At 35.0% G+C, this 15030-nt stretch overlaps 1 protein-coding gene across 1 annotated transcript in view; it reads right to left on the bottom strand.

The window, feature by feature from the left end:
- Positions 1 to 15030, bottom strand: part of Nox4 (NADPH oxidase 4) — a 140341-nt gene that overhangs the window by 56205 nt on the left and 69106 nt on the right. The window contains exon 12 of the mRNA XM_051148878.1: positions 10926 to 10986. Coding sequence (XP_051004835.1) covers positions 10926 to 10986 — 61 coding nt within the window. The remainder of the gene's footprint in view (positions 1 to 10925; positions 10987 to 15030) is intronic.

Genomic DNA, 15030 nt, shown 5'->3' with positions numbered 1-15030 from the left:
TACACTACTTGAAGCCCTAGTGAGAACAGTAAGATAACAAAAGGAGATCAAGGGGATACAAATAGAAAAGGAAGAAGACAAAGAATCGCTATTCACAGATGGTATGATAGTATACATAAATGACCACAAATATTCTACCAAAGAATTTCTACAGCTGAAAAACAACTTTGGCTAAATGGCTGGAAACAAGATTAACTAAAAAAAAAAAAAAAAAAAAAAAAAAAAAAAAAAAAAAAAAAAAAATTAATAGCCTCCCCTGTATACAAAAGATAGATAGGCTCAGAAAGAAATTAGAGAAACAACATCCTTCACAGTAGTCACAAATAATATAAAATATCTTGGTGTAACTCCAACCTAGGAAGTCAAAGGCCTGTATGAAAAAAACTTCAAGTCTCTGAAGAAAGAAACTGAAGTTATCAGAAGATGGAAAGACATCCCACGCTCATGGATTGGTAGTATTAACATAGTAAACATGCCCATCTTACCAAAAGCAATCTGCACATTCATTCAATTCCCATCAAAATACCAACACAGTTCTTTACATACCTTGAAAAAAATAATTCTGTACTTCATATGGAAGAACAAAACAATCCAGAATAGCTAAAACAATCCTACTCAGATAAAATAAAATAAAAAATTCTAGAGATATCTCCATCCCAGGCTTCAAGCTATACTGCGGATCAATAGTATTAAATACTACTTGGTACTGGCATTGAAATAGACTGGTGGATCAATGAAATATAATTGAAGACCCAAAATTGAATCTTCACACCCATGGGCTTTTGATTTTTGACAAAGAAGCCAAAACCACACAATGAAAAACTGAAAGCATCTTCAACAAATGGTGTTGGTCTTACTGGATGTCTACATGTAGAAAAATGTAGATAGATAAATATCTATCACTCTTCACAAAACTCAAATCCAAGTGGATCAAAGACCACAACATAAAACCTGATACACTAAATCTAATGGAAAAGAAAGTGTGGAATAGCCTTAAACTCATACATATCATTCATATAGGAGACAATTTCCTGAGCAGAACATGAACACCTCAGGCTCTAAGACAACAGTCAATAGATGGGACCTCATGAAACTGAAAAGCTTCTGTAATGCAAAGGATACTATCAGCAGAACAAAACAACAGCCTATAGATTGGGAAACAACCTTCACCAACTCTATATCTTACAAAGGGATAAGATCCAAAGTATATAAAGAACTAAAAATGTAAATACCAATAAACCAAAGAATCACACTAAAAATGTGGTATAGAGCTAAACAGAATTCTCAACAAAGGAATATTGAATGGCCAAGAAGCACATAAAGACATGCTCAATGTCCATAGTTATCAGGGAAATGCAAATCAAAATGACTCTGAGATTTCATCTTACACCCATTAGAATGGCTAAGATCAAATGACATCACATGCTGATGAGGATGTGGAGAAAGGAGACTATTCCTCCATTGTTAGTGGGAATACAAACTTATACAACCACTCTCCAAAGCAATCTGGTGCTTTCTCATGAAATGGGGACTAATTCTATCACAAGACCCAGCTGTACTACTCCTTGGCACATAACCAAAAGATGCTCCAACATACAATAAGGAAATTTGCTCAACTATGTTCATAGCAGGTTTATTCATAATAGCCAGAAACTGGAAATAACCCAGATGTCCCTCAGCAGAAGAATGGATAAAGAAACCGTTGTACAATTTCATAATGAAATACTCATTAAAAACAGGGAAGTTACGCAATTTTCAGTCAAATGAATGGAAATAGAAAAGATTATCCTGAGTGAGGTTACCCAGACCCAGAAAGACACACATAGTATGTACTCAGTAATAAGTACATTTTAGCCATATAGTACCTGATAACCATATTACAATTCACAGATCCATAGAAGATAAGTAAAAAGAAAGACCGATGGGAGGATGCTTAAATTTCACTCAGAAATGGAAATAGAATAGACAGAGGAAGTGGTTAAAGAGAGGGAACATGGTAAGAGAGGGAACACAGAAAGAAATTAGAGATGATATCAGACCTGGGGAAAGTAGGGGGTGGGAGAACAGAAGGCCTGCAGAGAAAAGAAACCTTGTGCTGGGGCTTCTCTGTTTCAAGCTGGAGACCTACAGAGTAGGCTTCAGGAAGGATATGAGGTTGTCTCTAGCTGAGACTCCTAACAGCCAGGGTCATGGAGATTCTAACTAGACAGGACTCCTAGTGCAAGGAAGGAAACACCAACCCACGCACATAATCTTTGACCCAAAACCTACTCTGCCTACAAGATGTTCAGGGACAAAAATAAAGCAAAGATTAAGAAAATGTCCAACTAATGCCTGGCCCAACCTAAGACACACCCTATGGGAGACAGGCAACACCTGACAATATTAAAGATACTCAGCTATGCTTCCAGATGGAAATCTAACATAGCTGCCCTCTGAGTGGTTCCAGCTGATGTAAACATTGGGTGGAGACCAGGGAGTCTTGGGGAAGAGCAGGGTGGGGGCAATAGAAGACTCAGAGAGGACAAGAACTCCACAAGAAGACCAACAGAGCAAATTAACCAGGGCCCATGGGGTTTGTAGAGACTGAAGCTGCAACTAAGGACAATGCATGGACTGGACCTAGGCCCCATACACAGATGTAACTTATTCAGTCCTCATATGGGTACCCTAGTGAGAAAAATGGGGGCTGACTCTGACATGGACTCTGCTGCCTGCTGGTTGATCACTTTTATCTTGGTGGGGTTACCTTGCCAGGTCACAGGGGAAGAGGATAACTTCAGTCCTGACATAACTTGATAAGCTGGTGTGGGGGTAGGGCTCCCCTTCTCTGATGAGTCAGGGAGGGTGGTTAGGGGAAACAGCAAGGGAGGATAAGACTGAGATGAGAGAAGTGTGGGGGATGTCAAGTGAATTAAAATAAAAAGATGAAAGAAAGAAAAAAGATAGATAGATAGAAGAAAAAAGATAGAAAGAAAGAAAGAAAGAAAGAAAGAAAGAAAGAAAGAAAGAAAGAAAGAAAGACTATGACAACCTGGCAACTGTAGGCTCATATATTTGCCTATTTAGTTCCCAATGGATGAACTTTTTGGAAAATTATAAGATGTGGCCTTGCTGGAAGATTATGGCCTAATTGCAGGAAGTGTGTCACTGGGAGTGGGCTTTGAGGTTTCAAAAGCTCATGCCCGACCCAGTGTGATTGTTAATGCCTTCGGATCAGAATGTAGAGCTCTCAGTTATTGCTCCATGCCATGTGTGTCTGCCTCCCACCATGATGATCATGAAGTAATTATCTGGAACTATAAGCAGACCCTCAATTAAATGCTTTCTTTTATAAGCCGCCTTAGTCATGGTGTCTTCTCCCAGCAACAGGACACTAAAACAAGGTCATTCTAGGACATAGTAGAGATACTCTCACCCTCACCCTAGGAGCAACAGGAAGTTATTACAGAGTTTTATGCAAGAAAAGTAATATAATTTGACCAATGTTTTGAGGCTTCTAGACTATTCTATCAAGAATGAATTCAAAGTGGCAGATATAACACATTTTTTCAGAAGTGGACTGATGTCAATTAAAATCCAATTTACCACCTGCTCAACTGCTAATTTGCAATAGTGAAGCATAACTGAAAGAGAAATCTCAATTATTCTGAATTTTCCTTTTTAAAATTTAGGAACGCAAATCTCAGAAGACTACGTGGCACAGTTCAGAAGAGCCACCAGGCTTCATTCATCAGTTTAATATTCTAAACGATCCATTGTATCTATCTTCCTTCTCAACACTACTGCACAACTTCCTCCTCATTCACATGCTCAGTGTTAACCCTACCATTTATTTCCATTGGGAATCAGTAAGAACCAAAACAAAAGTACTACTTCTTTTAAGCAAATGTAATGACGACCCCTAGTCATCTTCTACACCCATCTGTGCCTCCCACCTTTTATAAAGCAAGACGTGTACATGTTGCCTTAGTAAAGTTAAAGTCGGCCACATACACCTTGGATCGGACCTCTTTGAAGGCACTTCTGTACTTTGATTTTATAACTGTAAATTTCTGTCTCTATAGCAATATAAATCTTACCCTCTATACGTCACTCTGGTTATGCACATCATTCCCAGAAATACATAAGTAGGAAGCAGTTATACAATATATTAATATGCCCTGAGGTAGCTACTTCCTTGTTCTTATAAACATTCTGTCACCTACTGATATTTCTTAACTCCATTTAAAATAAGTACTGTAGAGTTCTGGCAAATGTTCAAGAGACATGCCTAAAAATAAACAATATATACACTCTTAAGATATGTATTTTAAATGTCTCAGATTGACTAATCTATTGATAACACAAACTTATTTCTTACAGAAATTTGAACATCAAACTGCTATGCTTGGTACTTGGTCTGTTTCCAAAATGCTATCTTGATGCTGTTCCATGCCATGAATAAAGACCAAAACCAGGTAAACTTAACTCCCCACAGTCCTTATAACAGGCCCACCAACTGTTCAGGTCACACTGGAAATTAAGTGTCAGCACATGAACTCTGGGGAAAGCCTCATGTCACTGTGACGGGACTTGTTAATTTCTGTGGAATAAACAACTTCACTGTGAATGCTGGGAAACCACCCTACCTGACGTCATTGAGTGCAAAGCTGAGAAGAAAAGCCATCTAGACTGAGCTGATCTGAGGTAACTCCAGCATCCTACAGGATGTCTATCTGCTTTTTAAATTATGGTCTTATGAATGTACTTCAATGCAGCTTTTTTTTTTTTTTTTACAAGCACTCTGTCAAAACCTACCTTCTGAAGTTACAATCTTCACTTCACCAGATTTCCTGGAAGCATCTGTCACAACTGATCAATCATGCTTTGTAAACATGCTCCAGAGGTATGTAAATCAAATACTCTTTATTCTCTTTTAACCTAGTGGCTAGTGCGTTTTCGTCACCGCTACTGAATATAACATGTTGGAATGTCTCAGAGTTCAGTTTTCCAGTACTGCTCTTCTTGAACTATGAATGCTTTAAGAGGTGAGGCAGTGGCATTCCTTAGGGTTAGTTTTGAGCAATTATTAAAATATTTTTTTGTAAATGGATATCAGAATTTACTGAAATCAAAAGGGAGGGATCAGAAACCTTGGATAGTCAGCAATATTGTGGAAAACACTATACTATGCAATAATTGATTGCCTTTCAGAATCCTTTGGCTTTGTTGAACATTCATATAAAATGAAGAATCATTTATAATTATAAAATAAAAAGTTTTGAATTAGTTTAATTTGCACATTAAATATCGAACATTATGACTACTTTATTCTCAACTGTGTCCAGAGTTAAATAAAAAGATGTACTTCATTATGGAAAAACACACCATAAGTTTCAAAGCTATTATGTTTATTCTCAGCCTTCTCCAGGGACAAGATACTCAAAAGTTATCCAATCCTAAAGGTCCACTCTAAATGTATATAATTAAGTAACAACCCCATATATACATAGGAGTATATTTGTATCGATGTGCTTGTGTAGACATACATATAGATTAGTACATTTATGCACATATACACATATATCTATATATGTATATATAAAATCATGTGTATATAGATTCATGTATACACATAATCTATACATTCATTCACACATATATAAGTATACATACATAATTAAGGAAATAAGGTCATAAATTTGGTAGGGAGTCAAGACCCTGGAGGAGGGTCTTGTGGGGTTAGAAATGTTGTAGATATAGAATTCATGCATAAAATTATAAAATAAATAAATTAATAAACAACAAAGTAAATGTTAAAAAAGAAAGAAAAATATATTAAAGCAGTGTAGCAAGATGGGTCAGTGTGTCAAGGAACTTCCATCAACCCTGATAACCTTAGGCAACCCACATGGTAGAAGGAGAAAATTCACTCTTGCAAATTGGCTTCTGACCTCCACACATACTCCAATGCACATGTGCTAACACACATATGTATATGACATAAATCAGAAAACAAATAATAAATAAATATAAAATAAAACAATGGGGTTAAACTAAAGCACTTCATCTCTGTGAAGGAAATGGACTAGCAAGCCAGATGAAGCTACATGTGATTACAACATGGCTCACTGAGTAACTCAAGCATACAGTTAAATGCTACTGCAAGATTCCTACCAAGACATTCCTGCTCACTGGCAATATATCAAATGACACAAGAACTCTGACAGAGATTTACAAACAACTGCCACAAGTTCAATTCTGTATCAAGTCCTGTTGTTTATCTAACACATTTTGTAAAGCTACAGCTGCCATACACAGTGATATTTTCCTTGATGGCTCCTGGCAAGCTCAGTTGGCAACTGCTGCAGAGGCTGATGGACACAGGATGTAACTGAGTAGAACAGAATTAATCAACCATATGGCAGCAGATAACCACCATCAAAGAACCACAGAAATTATGTGTTAGGGCAATTACCAAAGAATTTTGTCATTTTCCTATAATGCTCAAGATTCTCAGCCATTTTCCTTCCTCCTAAACTCATTCCTTTTAAAAAGTAAAACCTAACAACCATATAAATACTCATCCAGACAGACTGGAAAACCATACCTGTGACCTGGCTCAAAGTCTAAAATCTTATGTTCCTATATCCTAGAGTTAATTTTGATACATGTTTATTAGCCACAGTAGCCAATTGCTTAAAAACTGTGTTCCATTCATGAGTCACCATTGGAATTCAGTGGCCATAGCAACAACAACCATAGAAAATATTCTCCCAGTCATTACTTTCTGGAAGTAGCAGATAACAATTTTTATTATAAACTCTAAATAATGTCCATGCTGTATGTAGATGATTTAAATAAACACCCAACATTTCTGTACCAAGATACAATTTATGATGTCCAAGTAATTCAGTCTGCAATTTGTTTTAGCTCTCCCCTTTGCATGGCCTTTACATTGGGATTCAGTGGTAGCATTAAGGTTTGTTTGTAATTTTGCAGCAAGGAAAAAGGCCCGTCCTTTCCTGAAGATGTACTAGCAGTTAATGGCTGCTAGGGGAAGTAACAGCATTTTCTTCAGTGGTAAGCACCCTGATGAGTTGCTCACGCTCAAATAAGTCCCTACCACACTCATACAAACAACTGGGATTAGACTCTTTAAGAGTCTCTCTCTCTCTCTCTCTCTCTCTCTCTCTCTCTCTCTCTCTCTCTCTCTCTCACACACACACACACACACACACACACACACAAGACTTTAATGTAGAAAGATGGCTTGTTCTAGTAGGAGAGATGGGGTGAAAAAAGAAAGTAAGGTGAAACAACTACAATGTATCATTTTCAATGTATGAAATTTTAAATAGTATAAGTAAAAAAACTATTAGTGGCACCATAATTGTGTAAAATTACTAAAAACTACTTGAATCAAAAGCAAAATAGGCATTCAAAGACAGCTTTTGTATATGGTAAGTTATATCATTTTCCTAAACATGTTTTAACCATAAATTACTGTAATTTAGTGGTGTTATGCCTAACTTATAAGGAGAAGTTCAAATTTAAAAAATAGTTCATAATGTGTAGCATATATACTATCTTAATTTCTTCATAACAAATCAGGAGGATGGAACCTGAAGCATTTATCCTCTATAGAGTGGCCTAAACACAGAGATAAAATAATCAAGTACTTTGTGGATGTCTTTAATTAAAGTAGCATTTAACATTTCTTACACTGTGCTTAGTGTGGTTTTATTTTATCAAAGCAAATCCACAGTGTTTCACTGTTCCCATTTTCCATAGATAATTATTAATTGACCCTATACTGGATAATATAAAAACTTCATAACCAAGAATTAATAAAAGCCATTATGTGAGACATATAATGGATCCTTTAATGTCTATGGTTAACCTATACAATTGGTTATTGAATTTGCTCATAGCAAAAATTTAGACTAATTATGTATAGATATTGTCTATATAACACTTCTGTAGTGAAACTCAAAGTCCGTAAATTAATCTGCAATTTAAACCATTGAAATAACAGTAAAATACTAATAGTGAAATTATCGCATCTTGCACACTCATGGTTTTAAGACTCTTGTAAATTTAATGTATCACTCATGCATTCATGATGGTCAATTCCTAAAGAAAATGCAGACAGTTCTGAAACTAGCAGCCTCTTCCTCCAGTACAACGAAGCCAATTCATTTACATCTTGTACACTGTATGTTTTCGGTTACTCTTGAAAAGATCATTATGAAAGAGGGGTAAATCTTTTCTTTATTTCCTGTTCCCTGCCCATGGTAGAGCATACTTCCTCAAAGCAAAGTTAATGTTAAAAATCCACAACATGGGGCTCAGCAGGTAAAAGTGATTGCATCTCAAAGCTAGTGACTTCGATTCTAACCTACTTGTGGAAGGTAAGGACCTACTCTCCCAAGTTGCCTTTCGACATTCACACACATACCATGACATACATGCAACTACACACACACAAAAAAAATGTAACACTTAAGAAATAAGTTCATAATGTTCAAATTCATACTAACTTCTTTGGCACTTCTAGACATAGTACTCTGTTCATAATTAGAATTTGGAGGAAATCTCAAGGGAATGTTCTCATTTTTCCTTCAATAATTGTAAGTCTGCTGTTTCCTGGCAGCTACATCTCCTTTTGAAATACTGTGTCAGTGAGTGACAGAATTATTTAAGGCTTTTCTATATTCATGCTTGGTTCTACCATGCAAAAAATATCATTACTTCAGACAGAACTTAACTCTGAATAAATGGATCTTGCATCTCTCTCAATGTTAAAGCACATTTTAAAAGGATAAAATTAACAATATTCTTTGCTCCCAATGAAGATAATTAAAATAAACATTGAGGTAATCATTTATTTTAATGAACTATCAGTGATCAAAATAACTCTGAGAAAAACTCAAGACACAATAGCTAGTTACAAAGTATCATGAAGCTTTTCTTCACCCCTGTGAATCAAATTATATTTTTGTTCCTTTCCTTTAGATGCAGAATTCTAGAAACTGCCATTCATTGCTGAACTTACTTTCTGCTGTATTAGGATTCTTACTGGAAAAGCACTTCCCCCCATTCGTTATTTCCCAGACAGCATCAAAGCCAATTCATTTCTTCAAGTGCTTCTGCTCTATCGTAGGAATTAACCTTTCCGTGACATATGAATCTCTCTCTATAGATGGACTGCTGTGATCTCTTTTGGATGCCACTGCATAACCATTATCTAATGAAACTTTTATTTGTAAGTCCAAGAAGGTTATTACTTCTCAGTCTTTTTAAAATCAACCTTTTTAAATTGATTTGGGTTTTTCCCATTAAGTTGTATGTTGCAGTGTTGTGTATTTTCTCCATTTTTTCCCAACTCTTAACTTCCATGATCACTGCCTTTAAACATGGAGAGTTTTATTCACATCATGCATTTCTATATTATATAACCTCCATATATTAATGACATTTCTCAGCACCTTGGAATAGTTCCTTGTATCCAAAATCATATCTTTGCATGATTTTTAAAATTATTTTCTCTTTTCAATGCTAATTTCTTAGCTTTTGCTCACAACCATCTTTCCAGGTTTAATTCATAACCTTCTGACTCCTTCTCCTGTTTCCAAGAATATACAAGTCTTCATTTGATACTCATAGACTGCACTAGCAACTCAGTAGCGCCACTTTCATTAGAGAGGTTCACATCCTTTAAATATTCACATATGTCTGCAGGTTAGTGTGAATTTACTCAATCTTTGCTAAACTGAACCCAAATGAATGCTTAAGAGAACAAATGATTTACTTTCATTTTGTTGACAATTTTCTTTTGTTTTGATTTATTAGGTTTTCTTGGTTTTGTTTGATTTATTCCTAATTTGATTAATTATTACCTTCACTGATGTTGGGTAAATTCCCTTGTAAATATTACATTTTTCTTACATCTTCTTACATTTACTTTATGTCTAAATTTCAAAAATTCTTTGTCCCCCACGGAATTTCTTATTCTAGCTCAGGACTACACTGAATCTACTCTAAAAGAGATCCTTGTTTATCATTTAATCGTAAATGTATTTTAGTATGTTCGTGTTCTTTCTTATGCATTCTTTTCCTTTGATAGCTCTCTAAACAACCAACAAGCCAATACTTACTGGGTATGCATTTATTAGCCATTGTGTTTGATCCAGGGAATATAATAACAAATCATATTTATTTTATTTGTTTAGGATTCAGTATAATTTGTCCCTCAAATATTAAGATGTACTTAAATAGATGTCAATGTTAACATCAAAAGACCTGCTATTAAAATACCTTCTTTTCTAGTGTTATGAAGTTATGGATATATATCAAGATCACTCAAAATTGAGTTTTTTGTTCTTAACACAAAATATTTTTATCTTAAAAAAAAAGTGTGTGTGTGTGTGTGTGTGTGTGTGTGTGTGTGTGTGTGTGTGTGTGTACCAATTATGATGTTTGTGGAGTTTAGAGGACAACTTGAGGAAACTGATTCTCTCCTTCCAGGATGTATTTTCTGAGTCTCAAACGTGGGTACCCAAGCTTGACAGAAAGCATCTTTACTTTCTCTGCCATATCACCTACCTAAATGTTGATTATACTGAGGGTCAAACCCACTATGAATTTTAAAGTGTGCTTCAAGAAATTGATTTCAGCATTCACAGTATTGCCAGTACAACTGACATGAAGAAGCCTATAATTTGAAATACCATAAATAATGCATTATTAATAATTACAGGTACTTATATTATTCTGATTCCATAAATAAATCTTATAAGAAAAAAAAACAACTGGCATTAAAACTAAATAAACAAAGAAAATTAACTGCTCGATATCTATATACCTTTCCATACAAATGTTGATACATTTTCTTATGCTACATTTTTTCAAATAATTTAAAGCTCTTAAGTGGTACATACCTGTCCAGTCTCCTACTACTTTAAAGTGGACACCAAATGTTGCTTTGGTTTCAGTAGGACACTGAAAAGAAATAAATACTAGAATAAATTCAGATTAATTGTTATTTATTAGAAGAATATTATGTGATCAAAACGTTATTCTGATTGCAAAATTCCAGATGAACAGCTATTGGGAAAGAACAAGATAAATTTTATATCATAGAAAAAGCAATGTCATCTGATCATTACGACATCTGAATTCCTCTAGAGACCTACAAATATGCATATAAAATGGAAAAATATGCAAATAAATGTTAATAGAATACTGCATGTAGCTATAAATTCAGTCAAAATAATTTTTGATAAGCTGTAGGAGCCAGAAGGAAAAAACAAAAGAACTGAAGAATAATCATCTTTGTGTGTCTTATTCATAGACATTATGTATTTTGCATTTTGACAAATCAAGTTGTGAATTTTTCATGTCCAATTCGTCCTGGTCAAAATATGCCTAATATATATAGTCTTTTAATTATCAAAAAAATTATTTCAAAATGGAATTAAAAATATTATTATTTGGTCCTGTATTAAGATAACCTAAAAATTACACAGGCAGTCAGAATGAAATACTTTCAGGCTTTCATGAGAAAATAATTCCCTTATTTTCCACATTGCAAATCACTTATTGACAATCTCCAGACTTAATGATTTGAATACTGGGTATTTTTTTCTCCCACTCTATTTTGCAATGTTAGGTAGCCTGAAGTTATGACAGGGTGTAGTCTATAAAGTTTTGGGTGTGAAAACTCATACAGAAGTATTATCCTAACGATCCCCACAATTGATTTCAGGGTGTTGACAAATGTCCTCTTGGAGAGACTCACATACGCAGCATGTATACCTGCTAAATCTCAGGAATCTGAAATATAAGGTAATGATGACAGGTGAAGATTATCTCTGACTACTCAGCTTGGATCAATACCAAGGTCTGTGCTAAGTTCTACTTCCTAGAATTCAGAACCTTGAAGAGTGTCTCTCAGAAATAAGGGAATCAAGGAATTGAAAAGTAAAGATATCATCTTGCCAAGATCGCACAAGAAACAAAAACAGAAGAGAACATATGGACTGGGTGTATTAGACTCAAGTCTTAACTATGACAAACCAGCATCTTCATTAAAGCAAAGATAAAGAAAGAAGGAAATCACATAAAAATCAAAAGAGTGGGTAGTTAAAACACACATGATAAAGATCATTAGACTTTGCATACAATATAAAGCAAGAGAAAACTGGTGGAAGGGAAGGGAAACAGCAATAGCTCTAAAGAGCACAAGACTGGAGACTGGGCTACTCAATGCCCTTGGAGGCGTTCGGGACCTTGGAGTTCACGTGCAGATGAATTCCTGGTGGCCATTTAAGAATCTTTAGGTTTCTCCTTTCCACATTAGCATGCCTATTGGTATCATCTTTGTTCAGATCATGTTTAGGCAGCCATATTGGGTGAGCTTCTCCGACACGTCTAAGAGACACAACATTGTAAGAATTTCCCTGTTTCTCTGGCTTTTATAATCTTCCTATCCCCTCTCAAGTAATGCTATCTGAGCTTTAGGTACTGGGGCCAGGTTGTATGCAAGGAACTACAGGCCACTAAGCATTGTTGAGACTGGGAGAAACAGTCTTCCCCAGGGAAGAACACATGCATGTAATCCCATCATTGGAAAGCAGAGGCAGGCAGATCTCTATGAGTTCAAGGCCAGCCTGGTCTACAAAGTGAGTTCCAGGTCAGCCAGGGCTACACAGAGAGACCCTGTCCCAAACAATAACAACAACTATATTAACAACAAAGTAAATATCAGAGTCGTTAATATTGCCTGAGAGGATATGCTAATTCTTAAGTGAGTCCTCCTGGGTTTTTAAAATTAGTTTTGTTTTGTTTGTTTGTTTGTTTGTTTTTAATCACAAAAGGAAGAAATAATGAAGAATTGACAAGGATAATCTTCTTTAGAAAATAAATTTTAATAAAATTTCCACTAAAATGTTTCAGAAATTTACTTGTGGTTTGCTTCATAATAAAACAAAAAAGTTACATTAATTATTGAGATATATAACATCTTCCTGTCTGTGTTGAGGAAGATATAAACCAGGTGATTAGTAATATAAAATCCTAGACAGTAAAATGTAAGAAACAATGAGAACATGTAGTAAGTGCATACACGCCTTAAAAAAATAAATCAAACTCCCCTAATTATAAATTCAAAATACTTCAAGACTTTAAGTAAATTGTAGCATCACAAAGTTCTCCTAGATGCAAAGATTGGAGCTTTGCTCCTGTTGATTATAAAATAAATAGCAAATATGCATTATATAAAATTAAGGATGAGAATAAAAAGTGCCAGAATTTCCAATTTGGACTTCAGTAATAGATTTATATCTCTACCTTGAGAAACAGCATTGGGTTTTTTCTTTATATTTTTGATAAGCACTAGATTTTTAATATTAATGATTTACTAATGGTTATATAGCTTGGCACAATATATTAAAATACATTTTAGACATATAATTTCACTATATACATGTATGAAACATCAAAAGCTTAAGAGATAATGTATTTTGTTTAAAAATCATAAGACTTGAAACAAAATGATTCAAATTCATATGTAAATTGTATATCTAAATTTTATTTTATTTTATTTCTTTATTTTTGTATATCTAAATTTTAGGTGCAACCACATTTGTTAATTCATACAAGATGATCATACATCACACAATGAACCCAAGGATGTTTTTTAATCAATTTTGTGACCTGTCTCTGTGACTTCTTTTTTTTTTTTTTCTAGCTCTTATCCCCCATTTTTACTGTCTTCTAGACAGTTCATTCTAAATTTAATTTACCTGAAATTATTACCTTATTTCTCAAATGACATTCTTTCAATTCTCATATATCTGTACATGACACCAAATTCTTTCCAGAATAAAGACCAAATAGCACCATAATATCACATATTAGTGCTGCTACCAGGATTCAATCAACTTTCAAGCCCTCTCATACAAGTTTCCAAAGGAAAATGTCTGATCACAGCAATCTCAAATTGGCTGATATTATTTGTGCTGTGTGGAAAAGCATTAGCTATCAGTTGAAGTCCTGATTTCGAGCTGATGGTTCCACTAAGGTAACTGAATAAAGACGGAAGTAACCGAATCAATTGGTTCATCCTCTGGTGAGTGCACAGCTGGATGGCTATGGCTAGACAGGCCAGTTCGGAGAACTCAGAGCACTGGAGGCCTTCCTGAAGCCGAACGGTACGCCCTGTCTCCAGACCTTCCTCTCATGCTTTCTCTGCTTCCTAGCCACTGGAAAACGAACATTCCGCTCTCCAATGTCCTTATGCCATGAAGCTCCACCACAGACAAGTTGGCTGAAACCTCTGGGATGAGAAGCCAAAACAAACTCTTCTCTTAAGTTGGATTCCTTGGTATTCTGTCACAGTGAGGAGAGGCTGACTATCATCCAACTTCTTTCTTTCTTAGGGTGGAAGGCCAAAAATAGTTGTCCCACTATTTCCATCACTATTCTGTATGATTAAGTTACACACATTTTAATTCAGTAAAACAAACTATCAATACACACTGACCCCTCCAGTCTACTTACCTACAGTCTGGTTATTTACAATAAATTATTCTGCATTCTGATGTTGACTTCCAGCAATACTATGAGACATATCTCAAAGTCATCAGTTCACGAGAAAGCCTGAATTTCTTTGTCAATAAAAATTTTTGACTTTTCTGATTCTAAATGTACTTGGGCAGCTTTTGTGTCCCCTAGTTACAGTGCGGGCTAGTTTGTATACCTGGTCAACATGAATAGGCTAAAAATGTCTACAAATAAAGAACATGTTCAAAATTATTGTTATATATATTTAAATCTATAGCATATTGTAAATACAGGATGGAAGGTGAAAACAAATATTAGTTGAACAAAGTACTGCTTAAATAAAATATTAGAGAATGGATCTGAGAGAAAAAACATGGATTTCAAAAGTATGTCTTTCTTCCACAACTTATTCTAAAGGCACATTTATTAAGGTTCCAGCATATTCCAGATACTGTGGTAAGAGCTCATGTAACTTCATAA

The sequence above is a fragment of the Acomys russatus genome, chromosome 7 (genome assembly GCF_903995435.1).
Source record: "Acomys russatus chromosome 7, mAcoRus1.1, whole genome shotgun sequence".
NCBI classification, from domain to species: Eukaryota; Metazoa; Chordata; class Mammalia; order Rodentia; family Muridae; genus Acomys; species Acomys russatus.
The sequence above is the reverse complement of the archived record's forward strand: the minus strand, read 5'-3'. Positions and strand labels throughout refer to the sequence as shown.